This window comes from Amaranthus tricolor, chromosome 3 (genome assembly GCF_026212465.1).
Source record: "Amaranthus tricolor cultivar Red isolate AtriRed21 chromosome 3, ASM2621246v1, whole genome shotgun sequence".
NCBI classification, from domain to species: domain Eukaryota; kingdom Viridiplantae; phylum Streptophyta; class Magnoliopsida; order Caryophyllales; family Amaranthaceae; genus Amaranthus; species Amaranthus tricolor.
The window spans coordinates 33,729,437-33,743,971 of NC_080049.1; the positions used below are offsets into that span (position 1 = coordinate 33,729,437).

Sequence of the window (14,535 nt, forward strand, 5' to 3'; positions counted from 1 at the left end):
CTCGATATATTATATTTATGCCCAAAATTTATGATAATTACATGATAAATAAATAATCCCCAAGAAGAAACTTGGTGACAAGAAGTTAGCTTGGTTTTTGGATTCCTTGGTGTTGGAGACATCCAATATGAGAAAATCAATACTTCCTCCGACACAACATTATGTTCCACTTTTATTTTGCACGTTTTTTGAATGCAAGTGGAGGAAGCCTTCGGCCCTTCGCTCCCAAAACTCTAAAATAACATTTTTACAGTTTCCATTTCCATTTCTGTTCAGGGTACCATCTCGTATTGTTCTTTCTAATACTCCATATAAATACAAGATATAGATAATAGATCCACAGTGCCTATGAAGTATGATTACACACTCTAGCTCATTCAGCCATTATAGTACATCACAAGATCAGCCACAAAACATCTGACGATAAGATCGCATTATTAGAACATGAATTCTTGATTGGCATTAAAAAAAATTACATCCTTCATGAGATCAAAAATTTGTGAGTATCTAACTAAAAAGTAGGAGTTTTCATGTCATGTAAAGACCTTCCATTGATGATTATCCTCATCCCCAATAACTCAGATTTGAGATTCAACAATGAGCAAAACCAGTTAAAGGAAGCATGCAATCACAACTCCTCCGTTTCGTTGAATTTGCAGCATAACTCAAATCGAATGGAAGCTCTTTAGATGTAGGATTTGTTTGGCAAATGACGTGGTTGGCCAAAATTATTGACCGAGATACAAACTGTTTGATCTAAGCTGTTACGGAGATTTTTGGTCGAAGAAACCAAAAGTTGGTAAAGCAACCAAAAGCTCACAATATTTTTAAAATATTAACTTTAAAATCAGCTTTTCAACCGTCTTAAAAAGTCAATTACCGAACACATTTTTTTTGTTTGTTTGACCAACCAAAAAATCCGAAAGCCAACAATGAAGCTAACGAAAAAGTCGTTTACCAAACACAAGTGTTATGCAGCAAATTCAAGGAGTAATAGTAACAAATTGGGTAATAATACTCCTACTTTATATATAGATGCCAATAAACATACATTTATACTAAATTGATCATGGGGAATACTATAATTTACCACATACTCTGAAAAAATTGTATTTTGCTGCATAACTTTATAGGACAAAGTTACCATTCTGCAGCAGCAAGATTTCTGAATGTATGTCATCCTTTATGTTCATAGCTCACCAAGTCAGGATCCAGAAAGTTCCAGCTCCTAAATTCTACATTAGATAATCAAAACCGTCTAAGACAATCTATTCCACGAGTCGATATGTAACGAAACGACCTCATTTTTATTCCATGTTCAACCATCTACATCCTCACAATCGACAGTGTTCGCCTTAGGGGTCGCAGTAGCCATTTCCAAAATCGGTTGAGCTTCCCCATCAGCCGCTTCCATACTGTAAGACCGGCAGCTAAAATAGAAAACTGCTGTCATCATATAGTCAATAAGCACCACAAAGGAATACATGATCACCAAAAGAGGACCTTCCCATATTCTAGAAGACCCATCTCCATAGCTCAATGTCTTAACCCTATGCTCAAACAATCCTTGCACAAACGCCATTCCCATCGTCGATCCCAAATACATAAGAAGACCCACCTGAGTTTGACCCCTAATCAAGACACTAGACCTTAACAATGCTTGAGGACCACAAGCATCCTCCAAAACCGAGATCACCACCGATACATTGCAGATAATAATCGCATTCGCAAACACTATAGAGAAAACTAGCCCAACAATAATGTCCGGATAGACGACTAAATCAGGGATCAACCCGATGATCAAAAACACATTGCAAACTACCACAAGAAGTACAAGGAACAAAGCAACAACCCCAACTATCACCATACAAGACCAAATGTAAGTTGCAACAACCCGCCTCCATAACTTCCTAACTATCACACAAAACTTAGAAGCATCAAATTGCTTCTTAGAGTATGTACAATCAACCGAGTACACAACAGCAGCTTTCGACATGAGCGATAACGAGATATAGAAAGGGAAACACACAGCATTAGATATAGCCATTTCAGAAAACCTTTGACAAGATTGCTTAACAATAGTATTAAGAGGTAATCCACTAGTTCTAGCAATCAATAATAGCCTCATGGTTAATCTCCTAACAATAGTATGATCAACTAACAAATTTGATAATTGAATAGCAGATACAGGACAAATTAATAAAGCTGCAATTGCCATAAATCCTACACAATTATACCTCAGAATTCTCACTGTTTCTCTCAAAATTTCCAATGCATTCATTGAACGAAATTGATAATCTCTATCAGAATAAATCGGGTTTTCCAACTGGGTATTTCTAGATCCTTCAATTGACAATCTTCCTAAACTGATTTTACTATCACCCTCTTCCATTTTTCCCAATTTAAACCAAAAAAATTTGTACAAAATGTGAAAAAATTAAAACCCAGATAAATTAAAATGTCAAAAAGATCGGATCGTTGGTTAAGATGAATTGTTTTAGAAAATAAAAGGATTTATAGATCTGAAAAATGATAAAATAAAAAAAAAATAAAAAAAAAACACTGTAATAAACGGGAAAGAGGGAGTGTAACAAGAAAAGGAAGTACCTTTAAGAGAAATCAGTAAGATTTGTGAGAGTATGTAATCCCAAAGCACATGAATGAGAAGGGTGAACAAGAAGAAAGGGATTGGAATTGGGGGCAAAACGTGAATTGGGGTTTGGAGGGAAATGCACAAGACCGAGAAAAAAGGGAAGATTTTGGTAGGGAATACTCCAAGAACAGAGCACGTGTTTTGGGTAATGTGAAATTAAGATTGAGTTGATTGGATTCTGATTTCTGAGTGAGCGAGTGAGTGAGTGAAGCAAAGTGTAGGGACTCAAGATTCAAGAAGCTCCAAAGAAACTTCAATGAGCCCTATGTCCGATTCTTCTACTCTATTTGGTAATATAGAAAATTAGAAATAGATAAGCTTTTTAATAAAAAAAATCAATTAATACGCTTTGGTAAAATTTATTTTAAAAAATAAATAATTTATATTCCAGAGTTGTTTTGAGGTAAATTAAGCAACTTTTTTTGCTTAAAAAGCTTATATTCTTTTAAGTTTTACTAATATATCCATAGATATGTAATTTGGGGTCAATCAATTTATAGGTTCATTTTTTATTTTGTCCTAAAACTCAAGAGTAGATTAGAAAATTTATATTTATAAGAATAAAAAGTCAAAATCAAATTTATTTAGAAAATTTATATTTATAAGAATAAAAAGTCAAAATCAAATTTATGTGGTAAAGATGGAAATGTAAATCCTCAATTGATACACAATTTTTTGATTTTCTACTTTTGAGCTGTTCATCGAGTAAATTGATGTATGTTGTTACATCTTGGTGTCTCACATCCATGAATTAATAGCGGATCTCCTTTAGAACTCATAAGGTCGAACTCTCTTTATTTTACTTTATATTATTTAATAATCTTATTACTCTCTTTATTCAAGTGAATAAGAGGGAGTATTAAAGAATAAGATGAAAGATCCAAGTCCAAGTCAAATGAGTAAGGATGCACACGGTTCGATTTGATCTGGTCTGACATTAAAATCAGACTAAACCAAAAATTCGGGTTTGGAAAATTTCCATACCAAATTGAACCGGATCAAATTAATATATATGTTTATAATAATATTTCACACCTACAATTACTAATTATAACAATTTGTAATTAATTGATTGTATTTTTTGAGATTCAAGTATATATTACTATATAAAAATAACTACATCTGGAAATATCTAAGTTGCAACATTCTTTTTAAAAAAAGAAATTTTGATTTTTGGTCATAATACGGTTTGTGGTCTGGTTCGGTCTGAAAAATAAAAAATCGAGACCAGACCGTAAATTGTAATTTTTTTGAAAAAAAATCGTCTAGATCTTATACTAGACCAAATATTAAAATTGTAATTTAATCCGATTTAATTTGCTGTTTAGACGAAACTATAGAAATGAGATCCAAGTCCAAGAACAGGAGGGAGTATGAAAGACCCAAAGTAGGACCCACACAGCACCACCACCACCAAGCCCGATTGCCCATACGGCCATACCTTCTTAGTTCTTACCCTCGTTGAATCTTAATTATCTATTTATCATCATCCCTTTCATCCGTGGAAAACTGGTACAAAACTTATCTTCCTAAAATACTTTCAATCTTCCATTATTCATCTTCTAATCTCTTTAATCTGCACAACTATGGAGAATTCATCTCAATCTCTCGTTGATTTCTGGGGAGTAATCACTGAATCTAAACGAATCATCAACGCTCACTCTCGCCATTTCTTGGCTCTCTCTGTTCTCTTCCTTCTTCCTCTATCTTTCTCTCTATCCGTCTTTCCTACTCTCCTTCACACCTTTACTTCCTCTGCACCTAACCACATCGTATCTCTTCTCCGCTTCTCTAATTCCGAAAAACCCCCAATTATTCTTCACCCTTCTCTTCTTCTACCTCATCACAAAACCCTAATTTTTTCTCTTTTTTTCTTTTCCTTCATCCTATTCTTCTTTCTTCTTGCTGTTTCTTCCATTACTTCTTCTGTTTTTCATGGGTTTTATGGTAGACCTGTTAAATTATTCTCCGCTGTTTCCTCTGTTGTTCGCTCTTTTTTCCCTCTTTTGATCACTTTTATAACTGCCCAGATTGTTATTTTTGTTATATTCTCTCTCTTTGGGGTTTTTTCTTATGTGGGTTTTAAGGGAATTCAGCTCATTGTCAGAGATTTCACCTATAATTCTCCTCATTTTTATGGGATATCTTCGTTTGGGGCTGTTTTATTAGGGTTGATTTTGGTTTATGTTGGTGTAAATTGGATTCTGGTTAATGTGATTGTTGTGGTTGAATCAAAATGGGGGTTTGAATCCTTGAATAGAAGTAAGGATTTGATCAGAGGAATGAAATGGGTTGCACTGTCTTTGATTGTGTTTTTCGGATTCTTTCTGATTGTGTTGTTGTGGATTAGTATCGTTTCGGGTAGTGATCCGGCTGTACCGATGGATGGGTTGAATACTTGGTTGTTTGTGGTTCAAATTGTGGCTACTTCTGCAGTTTTTACTTTGCTTTTGCTTCATGGGATTGCCGCTTCCACGGTTTTGTATATGTACTGTAGGGCTTTGCATGGAGAGTTAGCTGGGGAGATAGCTCATGAGTTTGCATCTGAGTATTTGAGTCTGCCTTATGATGATAAAAAGGTCCCTCACGTTGTTTGTTATGTGTATTGATCAAGAATCAGCCTTTCAGGTCAGTTGGATTTTTGTGTAATTATGTTGATTTTTTGTCATCTGTGTAACTTTAATTAGCTTAGAGATTGTTTAGAATTTCTAGATTTGTGGACTTTGGGAATATGATGAAATTCTTTTGATACTTGAAGATTTAATTATTGTTAGATGGACATATTTATGGCTTAGTTAATGTATATTGTCTGCCATAATCTTGAAATTGAAAGGAAACTGGCAGTCTTAAATAATTTCTTAAAGATTAATCTACTTTAAATCGGTATTCACACATCTTTTGTTGCTCTAATATGTTTTATGAACTTTAAATGATCTTCTATGTCCGAGGAGAGTTCGCAAAAACTCCTTAGCTTTGGTTTAGTGCTCTTCGTAGATAAATTAGAGTGGCTGGAGAAAATTTTAGCTGGCTAGAACTAGGAGTGCATAACATGCTACCACTGTCTACTGGCACATGATAAGTTGATAACAGACCTATGATTTTTTGTGGAAAAAAATATAAGCATATTTGTATATGCAAAATTGAGAACACATCAAAATTTTGGCAGCCCTATTGATTTATTCATCAATGGGGGGGGGGGGGGGGGGATATCCCGACTCACGGGCTTCTATATCATCTAGCCTTGCCCAACTTGTAACATTAGCCTAGAATCCATCACCTGGTCTGATGAAGGTTTCTGGTGACGGAAGACGTTACTAATTTGTTAGGGAAAATTTTTTTGGCTTCCCTTGCTTTCTTAGCCGTCAAACATTAGAATTGATTTCTGTCTTCTGTACCATTAGACTTTATGTTGCGCTTTTATTTGGACGTAGAAGTATCACATCTTCACTTCTACTCCATACCTGCTTCTTATGTATTACTTTCTCGTCTACTTGTATTTAAGCCCATCAAATTCTGGACATCTTACTTTTGTTTTCTTGCTTTGATAAAGCTCCCCACTTCATGAACCGTCACATGTTCACATCCTGTGAAGCTGATCATCTTTTCCAGGAAGATGAGCGTTTTTTTATTATAATTGTATATTGTTTTTGTCAAATTGTTTCTTTTCACTTATCGCATGTAGGGCTATAGAATCTTGAAAAGTTAGTAATCTGTCTAATATGCATTCTCTAATTTGTGAATGATAAAATTTCCTCCGTCCATTAGAAAACAGTTCTCACATGAGGTCAGTCCTTGCCTCCTTGGGGGTGTTTGGCAAACAGAGCCCATAATTGGTTACTGCTTGGAGTGGTTCATTGCGGTTGATTTCTGCTCCCATATACGAATTTTATTTATGTTAGGTTGACATTTGATTATATGGGCAGTGCAATGTGGTTCTGGTTTCCCTTGCAGTTACAGTATCGATGGTGACATGGTTGTCGTACTACCATGTATTAGATGAAATTATGAGATATCCTTGACCGGCCTGAAATGCAATATTTTTACACCTTGATGCGGGTATACCTTTACAACTCGATATTAAAATGCAGTCATGTTTTTGCACTATGATATGGGATGACATATTATATAATTATTTTGTTGAGACTTGTGTATTAGAGGTGACTTGTGCATCTATAAGGAATATGTATCACCCAAGAATTACATTGCTACCACCTTTATGGCTTATGGTTAGAAGCTCATGCTAATTGCTAACAATGCATTTGCTTTGTTACTTTGTGACTTATTATGGTTATTTGATGAGGTGAATAGGACTGTACATACGTTCAGAGTAATAGAGTTGCCGTCTATAGATAGAAGAAAACGTGTCATATATCTTGCATCAGTGTGAAAACTTGCTTTTATTAGACGGTTTCTCACCATTGCTGTGGAACATAAGTTATAAACTTTGCAGGAACTAGCTTGCAGCTGTGTTGATGTATTCTGGATATTTTACTTCAGAAGGCTGACAAGGTGATTGTACTGTAATCAAGCAACGGTTTCCATGTAACGATTTATATATAACTATTCGCTAATACAAACTTTTTCCTGTGGATAATGTCTTGGAATGCACATGCTTGAATAACACAAATTTTGGAGCAAATGGCAGATTATAGTATCATTTAAACTGGTCTCTTTTTTTGGGTTATTTCTACAAAATGCCCAGTCCCCTTCAGCCAATAGTATGTGTGTGTAGCACGGCCTATCTAATTTCGCTAAGACTTGTACGATTTGAATCCTACATCAACTTCACTTTTGTTTCTTAATCTAGCTGTGTTTTGTAGTTGTACGTGTGTTTATTGAGAGCTTATTCATGATGGTGTACTGGTTATAGGTTCCTTTGGCTGGATTATTACAGGGCAGTTGATTGTTGAAGTTCGTTGTATATGAATGTAAAAGTTTAAAACCTTTTTATAGGCCTTTTTTATCATTAAACTAATTGAAGCAGTTTATATACTCTTGCTTTTCCTAGGGTTTACTCCATAAGAAAATTTTGCTTATTTGAGGTATGAATAACTCGACCGAAATCCAGTAATGACCCACCCGCTAATAACCACTAAATTTTGCCGAGCCCTTAACCCATTGAATCGACCCGTCCCATTAACCACCCCTAGTCGTAGTTTTTCATTTCATGTAAAAGGACAAGCTCAAAGGGATTTCCTTCTATGGCTGTTTGAGTAAACTCAAGGGGGCAGATAATGTAGTAGTTGCAGACTGAATTTGCTGAATTTGTCATGTATCATATCCTGAATTTGAGCTTGCATATTGTTTAGTTTAGCTCATATATTTGACTATATCGGCTCTTCTGCAGGGCTCTAATACAAATGGCGGATGAAAGATCAGTGATTACTCGACAGGACGAGTTCATGCATCACGGTGTCCATTGTTCATATGGTGTCTATTCCCTATAGCTTCTTATGATAGTAGTTAGTATCATACTATATCTCATTGTAGCTCTAATGCTAGTTCAGGCATAGAAGTGAAATACTGGATCGGTTTTTTTATAAATTCTGTAAAGAAAGTATGACCAAATTCGTCTCAACTTGATATATAAAATTTTAATATTATATTTTTTTATAGTTTTTGTTAAGTGTGAGGATCTTGCTTACCTTAAAAATGATAAAATGAAAATAAATAAAGTTAGTTATGCCATGACATGATTATAAAGCAATACAATATTGTAGTGATGTGAAAAGAATTAATCCAGTGACTGGCTAGTAGTAATTAGAAAGGCTTTCTTCAGCCAATACGTTTTCTGCAAGCATTAACTGCTTGAAAATGAAATACTGCCTTGTATGTGAAGTCATTAAATTTTTTATTTTTTTTATTTTTTGTAATTAAAATGATCATTCATTTGGGCACAAGTGCACAGTGCTACTTTCTGATATGTATTACTCATTCTTTCAACATTATAATAGTCTGGATAATCATATTTAGACTTAATTATTATTTTGTGTCTAATAAAATTTTCTACAAATCATTTGTTAATTTGATAATTTGTTGATTTATGAGTAAAAACAAAGAATTTTTTAGTTGAAGAATTTCATTACATTTTTACCTGCAAACAAGAAATACAACCACAAAAGAATTGCCTACCCATTCCATTCCTACCAAAATTCTACACAATATGCTCTACAACATTAACCTCACTTTTGTTTAGACTTTCGACACATCGCTGAGTAGCGGTCATTACTTGAAGTTGGGAGCAGCAAATTCAGCCACCAGCCATTTTGCGTTTTCACACATTCTTACGTAATCATATGGCCTTACCAAATCTAAGACATTCGCCCCAACAAAAGGCTAAGAAATCGAATAAATCCTATTCACGAATTTCATCCCATTAGAATTTTCTAGCGTTGCCCTAATTAAATCCCGATGATCCATCTTGGTTTGATCTGAATAATAGGCTGCTCCAGTTCACTGTCCGAGAAGGAACCTGGTCACTGTCCTCTCCACCAGACGGTTCATACCCATCACTGGTTGACCTTGACAATGGGATTTCGGGCAGTGCAACCGCACCGGCCAAAGATAAACTATTGATCCTTCTAGATTCTTCCGCACCAGAAGAAGATAGACGGAATGGATGCACGTCAGGAGAGCCTAAGCTGCTTTCAGGGGAGGAGCCGACCATGTTAGCGCCACTTGACATGGCCAAGCTAGTTCGGAAGGCACTTCTTGCTTCTAGCTGGAGAGGAGCCAAGTTAATGGAAGATGCTTTGGTGGTTTTAGTGGGTACATTCACGAGCTGTTCGAGGGGTAAATCTGAGGGCAGTCGGACCCGCTTACTGTTTCGCCTTCGATTGTGATCAATTTTAGACGCCATATGACGACCACTTCCAAAACTGCTGTCCCGTTCAAATTTAAGTGGGCCCTCGCGTCTGATCACAGGCTGCAGGATCTTCGACTTCTTCCTTGCCTCTGCAGCAGCCTTCGAAACCTCTTCAGCATTTAGACGTGCTAAAGTCCATGGGCTGATCTTTACAGCACCATTCTTTTTCTTGATTGGTTCCTCCAGTGCGGCTTTTTTACCGTAGGAACTTACTGATCCGGTGTCCGGAGGAACTACATCAAACTGAACACACGCAAACAACGCATATATTAACATGGTCACACTCGCAACTAATATCACATGATTCGTTAATTTTCCCGCGCATCAAAAAAGCGAATTACGGTCATTTTCGGGATATTTTTAGGCCATTTTCATTAAATCGCAAATTCAAAAAGCGAATCAGCCAGCGAACTATGTTACACTAGACTCACAATAAGACTGTACCAATAGGCTACTTGGACTCGGGTACATGTCCAAGTGTCGGATACGTCTAAATATTTATTTTACGCCTAAAATGGAGTGTCTAAGTGTCATACCGATGTCCAAGTATCAAGGATTGGACACGGGTACGTGAAGCAAAATGAAGAGTCCGAGTAATATAATAGGCAAAAATGAATCATAAAATCTTACCTGGTCCTCAAGAAACAACCGCGGAGGTGTACACCATGCACCACGTCGAAAATTGTTGAAAGAACTAGCACTACTCAATCCAGTAAGTGAGCTAACTTGAGACATCTGAGGACTCTGTCCACCACCAAGTTCTTGTTGCTCCTGCTCTCTCAGAGCTACAATGTAGTCATATGTGGTAAGCCCCTGACACAAAAGCTCATAATTCAGACCATTTTCCATTTCTTTACCATCATTAGTTTTTAAAAATATGTTTAGCGCAGTGTCACATGATTCGCTAATCACCTTGCGAATTTGCGAATCGAAAAAAACGAATTATGGTCGGTTTAAGGCTATTTTTAAACCATTTTGAGCGATTCGCGAATCTAAAAGGCGAATTAACAAGCGAATTATGTTTCACTGATTTGGCAACTATGTTTTTACTGTGATATAATGCTTAGGGTTGTAACGAAAACTACAAATGGCATAATTTTAACATGACAAACACCGAGAACTCAAGAAAGTTGTCAAAGGCTGTCATTTGCAAGAGAACTGCCATGGTTACCTTCTTAATGAGGAGTATATGAAAGAAGAAAAGCTGAACGAGCGGTAGAGTCGCTATCATAGCCAAAATGGTGCACACGGACTGCAAAATTATCGAGTGATACAAATATAAAATAGGTCAGCATTACCACTTACAAAGTCCAAATATTCATTCACAAAATCAAACATCGGAGTTGGTTTGAATGTAAGGAAAGAAATTAAGAGGATGAATGTGCACTGAGCCACTGACCACTACAATAATGAATGGCACCAAAGAGAAACTGCTTCCCAGCTTTGCAACAATCTCAGCACTGAATCTCGTTTTCTCGAGAAACGAGCATATCAAGACAAGAATCCCAGTTGACCATTGAAGAATTAGCTGCAATCTCAAACCCCAACATGCCATGCGTACACATGTCAATAATTGTGAAAATAAATGGTTGTTTTTTGACAAGGTTCTGGCTTTATAGACAGAATGTGGCCTAAGGTCCAATGTGATACTAACTTGAATGGAAATGCCAGACTCGGATAAAATGTCCATCAATGAAAGTTTGGTTCCTTTATAAATTATAATTACAAAAGTTTCAAAATTTACCCACTTCCTGTCCGTAATTGTTAAGATCCTAAGAAATCAATGATAGAACCCCTCGGAAATTGGTTAGGCAATTCTTAGAATTTTATTACTCAATGGCATGCTACTATAAATGTTCAGTAAGTTGGTTTTATGGGCCAAGTATATTAACTGTTGCAATCAAATGTCAATCGGAAACAACCTCTTAATTAGCACGACAGTAAGTTGTGTACAACCAACACCAATTAACCCTATCTAGGCGTGAGCAACTTAGTGTTATGGGGGTAATGCCGTAATGCAATGTTGTTGGATTAGTTATCCTAAACATGAACACAAGCAATTTGAAATTAAAAACCCGACTAGTTCTAAAATTTTCATTCTAAGTCTAAAAAGGAAAGTAAATACTCAAGGGCACCAAACCTACCAATAGAAGAGCTACAACCATGAGGGTGAAAAACTTCCGGTAGTTCCTTTTACCTATACAGTTGTTGAGCCACTGCATGTCAAGAACGATAGCAATCAGGAAAAGTTTCTAAAGGCAACAAAGAATTCATATGCTGTAAAGCACAAGTACTAATACCCGGCAATGGTGATCAAAACGGTCCACACATTTATCGCAAACTCTACAATGCTTGCTGTACTTGAAAACCTGCTCCATAGACATCAATTGAACCACTAAACGACTAAGTAAACACATAAACACATAAATGAAAATGCAAAACCTTAATAGATTCACGGGATCACACTTTATACTTGCTACTGATAGTGGCATTTTCTCAAACAACATGTCACAATCGGGTGCGAGTATTTCAAAACGGAGGACATAGATTGCAGCTTACGCGTAAAAGTATAAGTAGGTGTTTGAAGATACCTCAACTTCACATAAACTACAATAGAACATTCCATCTTCACTTGTTTGCCGTTCTAAAGAATCTTTTGATGAACTCATGCAGTTGTAGAGAAATATACAAGGAAAAAACAATACTCCCGAAATGCACGAACAAATTGATGTTTTAGCCGTTTGTTCTTGATGAACGCCCACATCATCCAAGTTAGCATTTGTACTCATAACATCTCCATCCTGAGGTTTGCCCCCATTCTCACTAGCCTTCGTAAATTTCTTAGATGAAGCAGACCCCCCACCTAGTTTTGAATCCTTTGCTTTAGTATGTTCTTTGCAAGAAGTTTTAAGGTATTTCTTAGACTTGAAAACTCCCGAGTCTGCTGGGTCCGATGCTGCACACCAGATATATAGTCCAAAGGCACTTAATATCTGAAAAAATACAAAGATACATTATCAGTATATTCCTTCTCAAGTACAGCTTATACAAAAAATTAGTTAGCAGCATGTTAGAAATCAGACAAGACAAGACTAATGTTATTTCTCTTTGATAGCATTGTATCTATACAGTGTTGCCAAATTATGTACTTTATCATGGCACTGAATTGGTGTGCATCAAAACACATTTGTAAATGAACATATTGAGGGTGTTTGGCAAACGGCTGATAACTGGTAGTTGACAGTTGATTATAGTGGCTGATTTAACCAGCTAGTTCACCAAACACTAGTATTAGCTGGTTTAGCCATCTAACCCAAGGTAAAATTGCTCAATAAGCTAATTTGTCAAGCACTCGCATTCACATTTAATTCAGTCTCAAATGTTAACACTGTTGGAAATACTAAAATACTTCACATGTGAACTCGCATATAATGATGGGTGGATAATCCTCCTAATACCATATGGTTTTGAGAAAGAGTGAACATCATCAAGTGTATATGCAAATCAACGCTCATTACACGTAGGTTTGGAGACGGGTACCCAATGGGTGGGCCTAACAAACACAAAGTCAGTCCATTGCATTAGATTTGAAACTAACATATAATCTCTTTCAACAAATGAAAAATTCATAGTAATACCTACCAATAACATCAAATAGGTATATGAAAATATTGCAAGAACAAAAAGTAACAAAAAGACAAATGTACATCTTCCCTTATCAAATGACCTTGATGCTCTTAAATGAGTAGTAACAAAAAGGAAACCCAAAACTTTCAAAATTAAAACCCAGAATGGGAAATTGATCCATTTGTGGGAAAATTGAATAGAATCAAAGAACAAAAAGAACCAGAATTAGAATCAAAACAAATACTCCATATAAAACCCAGATCTCAACTTTTTCAAGGCATATTAAAATCAAAAGACAAGGAATTTAATGAAAGAAATATCCATAGAAGTAAAAACTCACAAGAGGAGTATAAACCCCCATTATAATATACTGGTAAAGTTTCTTCCCAACAAATGGAGCAAAGAAAACATAAAATGCAAAACCCAGTGCTAAAAACACAGCTACAGCTACAACCTGCAACCAAATTACACAATCATTAAGATTACGAAGATAAATTATTCAAATTTCAACACAAAATTGCAAATAGTAAGAAGGAAAGAGATAGAACAAGTACTTGTAATGGGTGGTAAGGAAGTTGCCATCCATGCTTCCTCATTTTTACTCACTACAATGCCCAAATTTTAAAATTACTATAATGGGGAATAAGAATTTAGGCTGAAAATAGAAGAAAAAGTTCCAAGTTTGGATTTTTTTTAAAAAATTCTTTTGGGGAAAGAATTATAAGGTTTTACTTTCCCAAATGTCGAGGAAAAGATGAGTTTGGATCCAAGAAAAGATTTTTCATTTTTTAATGTAGGGAAGGAGAAATGGAAGTGTAAGAAAGGATGAAAAAAAGATGAGGGAAATGTGGGTATGGAAGATATGTGTATGGATTGAAAAGGGTCACTAAAATCATAATTGAAAGAAGCTTTAATGGAGGAGAGAGAAAGAGAGTAAGGATGAAAATTGGTTTTGTTGTTATTTCTTGTGTCTTGTGTCTTGTGTCTTGTGAAGTTCTTTGAGAATGAGGTATTGTTGGATTTTGAGATCTGAGAACAAGAGATCTATTCATAAGAGGGAGAGAAAAAGGTTGGTGTGGATGTGGTGGTTTTTGTTTTATAACACCAATAAGGAGTAAGGAGTAAGGAGTAAGGAGTAATAATAATCACTTAACACTTAAAGGCCAAAAGCTTCCTCTACTTTCTACTTCATGTTGCCAAGTTCAAAAAAAAATCAATTAATTTAGTGGGTAAACTATTCATTATTATTCGGTTTGTACGTATCTACTACCAAAGAAGAGTAAGATAGAATAAATAAGAAGCATAAGGAGGAAGAAAAAGCGAGTATGATGACTAATATATACTTATAATAGTTGGTTAAAATGTAATAAGGGATATTGTTAGTAAAAAA

The 14,535-nt window shown here is 35.7% G+C and overlaps 3 protein-coding genes across 11 annotated transcripts; 1 reads left to right on the forward strand and 2 right to left on the reverse strand.

Moving 5' to 3' along the window:
• Positions 1–16: 16 nt before the first annotated feature.
• On the reverse strand, positions 17–2,943 carry LOC130809135 (uncharacterized). Its single transcript, XM_057674777.1, has one exon. It carries the CDS (start codon positions 2,390–2,392, stop codon positions 1,319–1,321), a length of 1,074 nt encoding a protein of 357 aa, XP_057530760.1. The 5' UTR covers positions 2,393–2,943; the 3' UTR covers positions 17–1,318.
• A 1,086-nt stretch (positions 2,944–4,029) lies between these two features.
• LOC130809137 (uncharacterized) lies at positions 4,030–8,266 on the forward strand. 9 transcript variants are annotated; one of them, XR_009040771.1, is made up of 4 exons: positions 4,105–5,281; positions 7,104–7,413; positions 7,524–7,581; positions 8,001–8,266. XR_009040771.1 is itself a non-coding variant. In XM_057674779.1 (2 exons), exon 1 carries the CDS (start codon positions 4,240–4,242, stop codon positions 5,260–5,262), a length of 1,023 nt encoding a protein of 340 aa, XP_057530762.1. In that variant the 5' UTR covers positions 4,030–4,239; the 3' UTR covers positions 5,263–5,281; positions 8,001–8,266. The 9 variants fall into 9 exon arrangements, 2 of the variants coding, with proteins under 2 accessions (XP_057530762.1, XP_057530763.1); XR_009040770.1 differs by having other exon boundaries at positions 4,030–5,281; positions 7,104–7,581; XR_009040769.1 differs by lacking the exon at positions 7,524–7,581 and having other exon boundaries at positions 4,030–5,281; positions 7,104–7,162.
• Positions 8,267–8,669: 403 nt separating this feature from the next.
• Positions 8,670–14,254, reverse strand: LOC130809136 (probable protein S-acyltransferase 22). The gene is made up of 9 exons (XM_057674778.1): positions 13,700–14,254; positions 13,486–13,599; positions 12,110–12,511; positions 11,819–11,887; positions 11,663–11,734; positions 10,918–11,046; positions 10,690–10,770; positions 10,149–10,331; positions 8,670–9,761 (listed from the first exon to the last, which is right to left on the reverse strand). Exons 1-9 carry the CDS (start codon positions 13,739–13,741, stop codon positions 9,051–9,053), a joined length of 1,803 nt encoding a protein of 600 aa, XP_057530761.1. The 5' UTR covers positions 13,742–14,254; the 3' UTR covers positions 8,670–9,050.
• Between the last annotated feature and the right edge of the window lie 281 nt (positions 14,255–14,535).

Coding starts and splice junctions, on each gene's coding strand:
- LOC130809137 (XM_057674779.1), top strand. CDS start 4,240: ATGGAGAATTCATCTCAATCTCTCGTTGATTTCTGGGGAGTAATCACT.
- LOC130809136 (XM_057674778.1), bottom strand. CDS start 13,741: ATGAGGAAGCATGGATGGCAACTTCCTTACCACCCATTACAA. Junction 11,047..11,662: donor TGGTTGTAGCTCTTCTATTG/GTAGGTTTGGTG, acceptor TTGAGATTGCAG/CTAATTCTTCAATGGTCAAC. Junction 10,332..10,689: donor ATATACTCCTCATTAAGAAG/GTAACCATGGCA, acceptor CTTTTGTGTCAG/GGGCTTACCACATATGACTA.
- LOC130809135 (XM_057674777.1), bottom strand. CDS start 2,392: ATGGAAGAGGGTGATAGTAAAATCAGTTTAGGAAGATTGTCAATTGAA.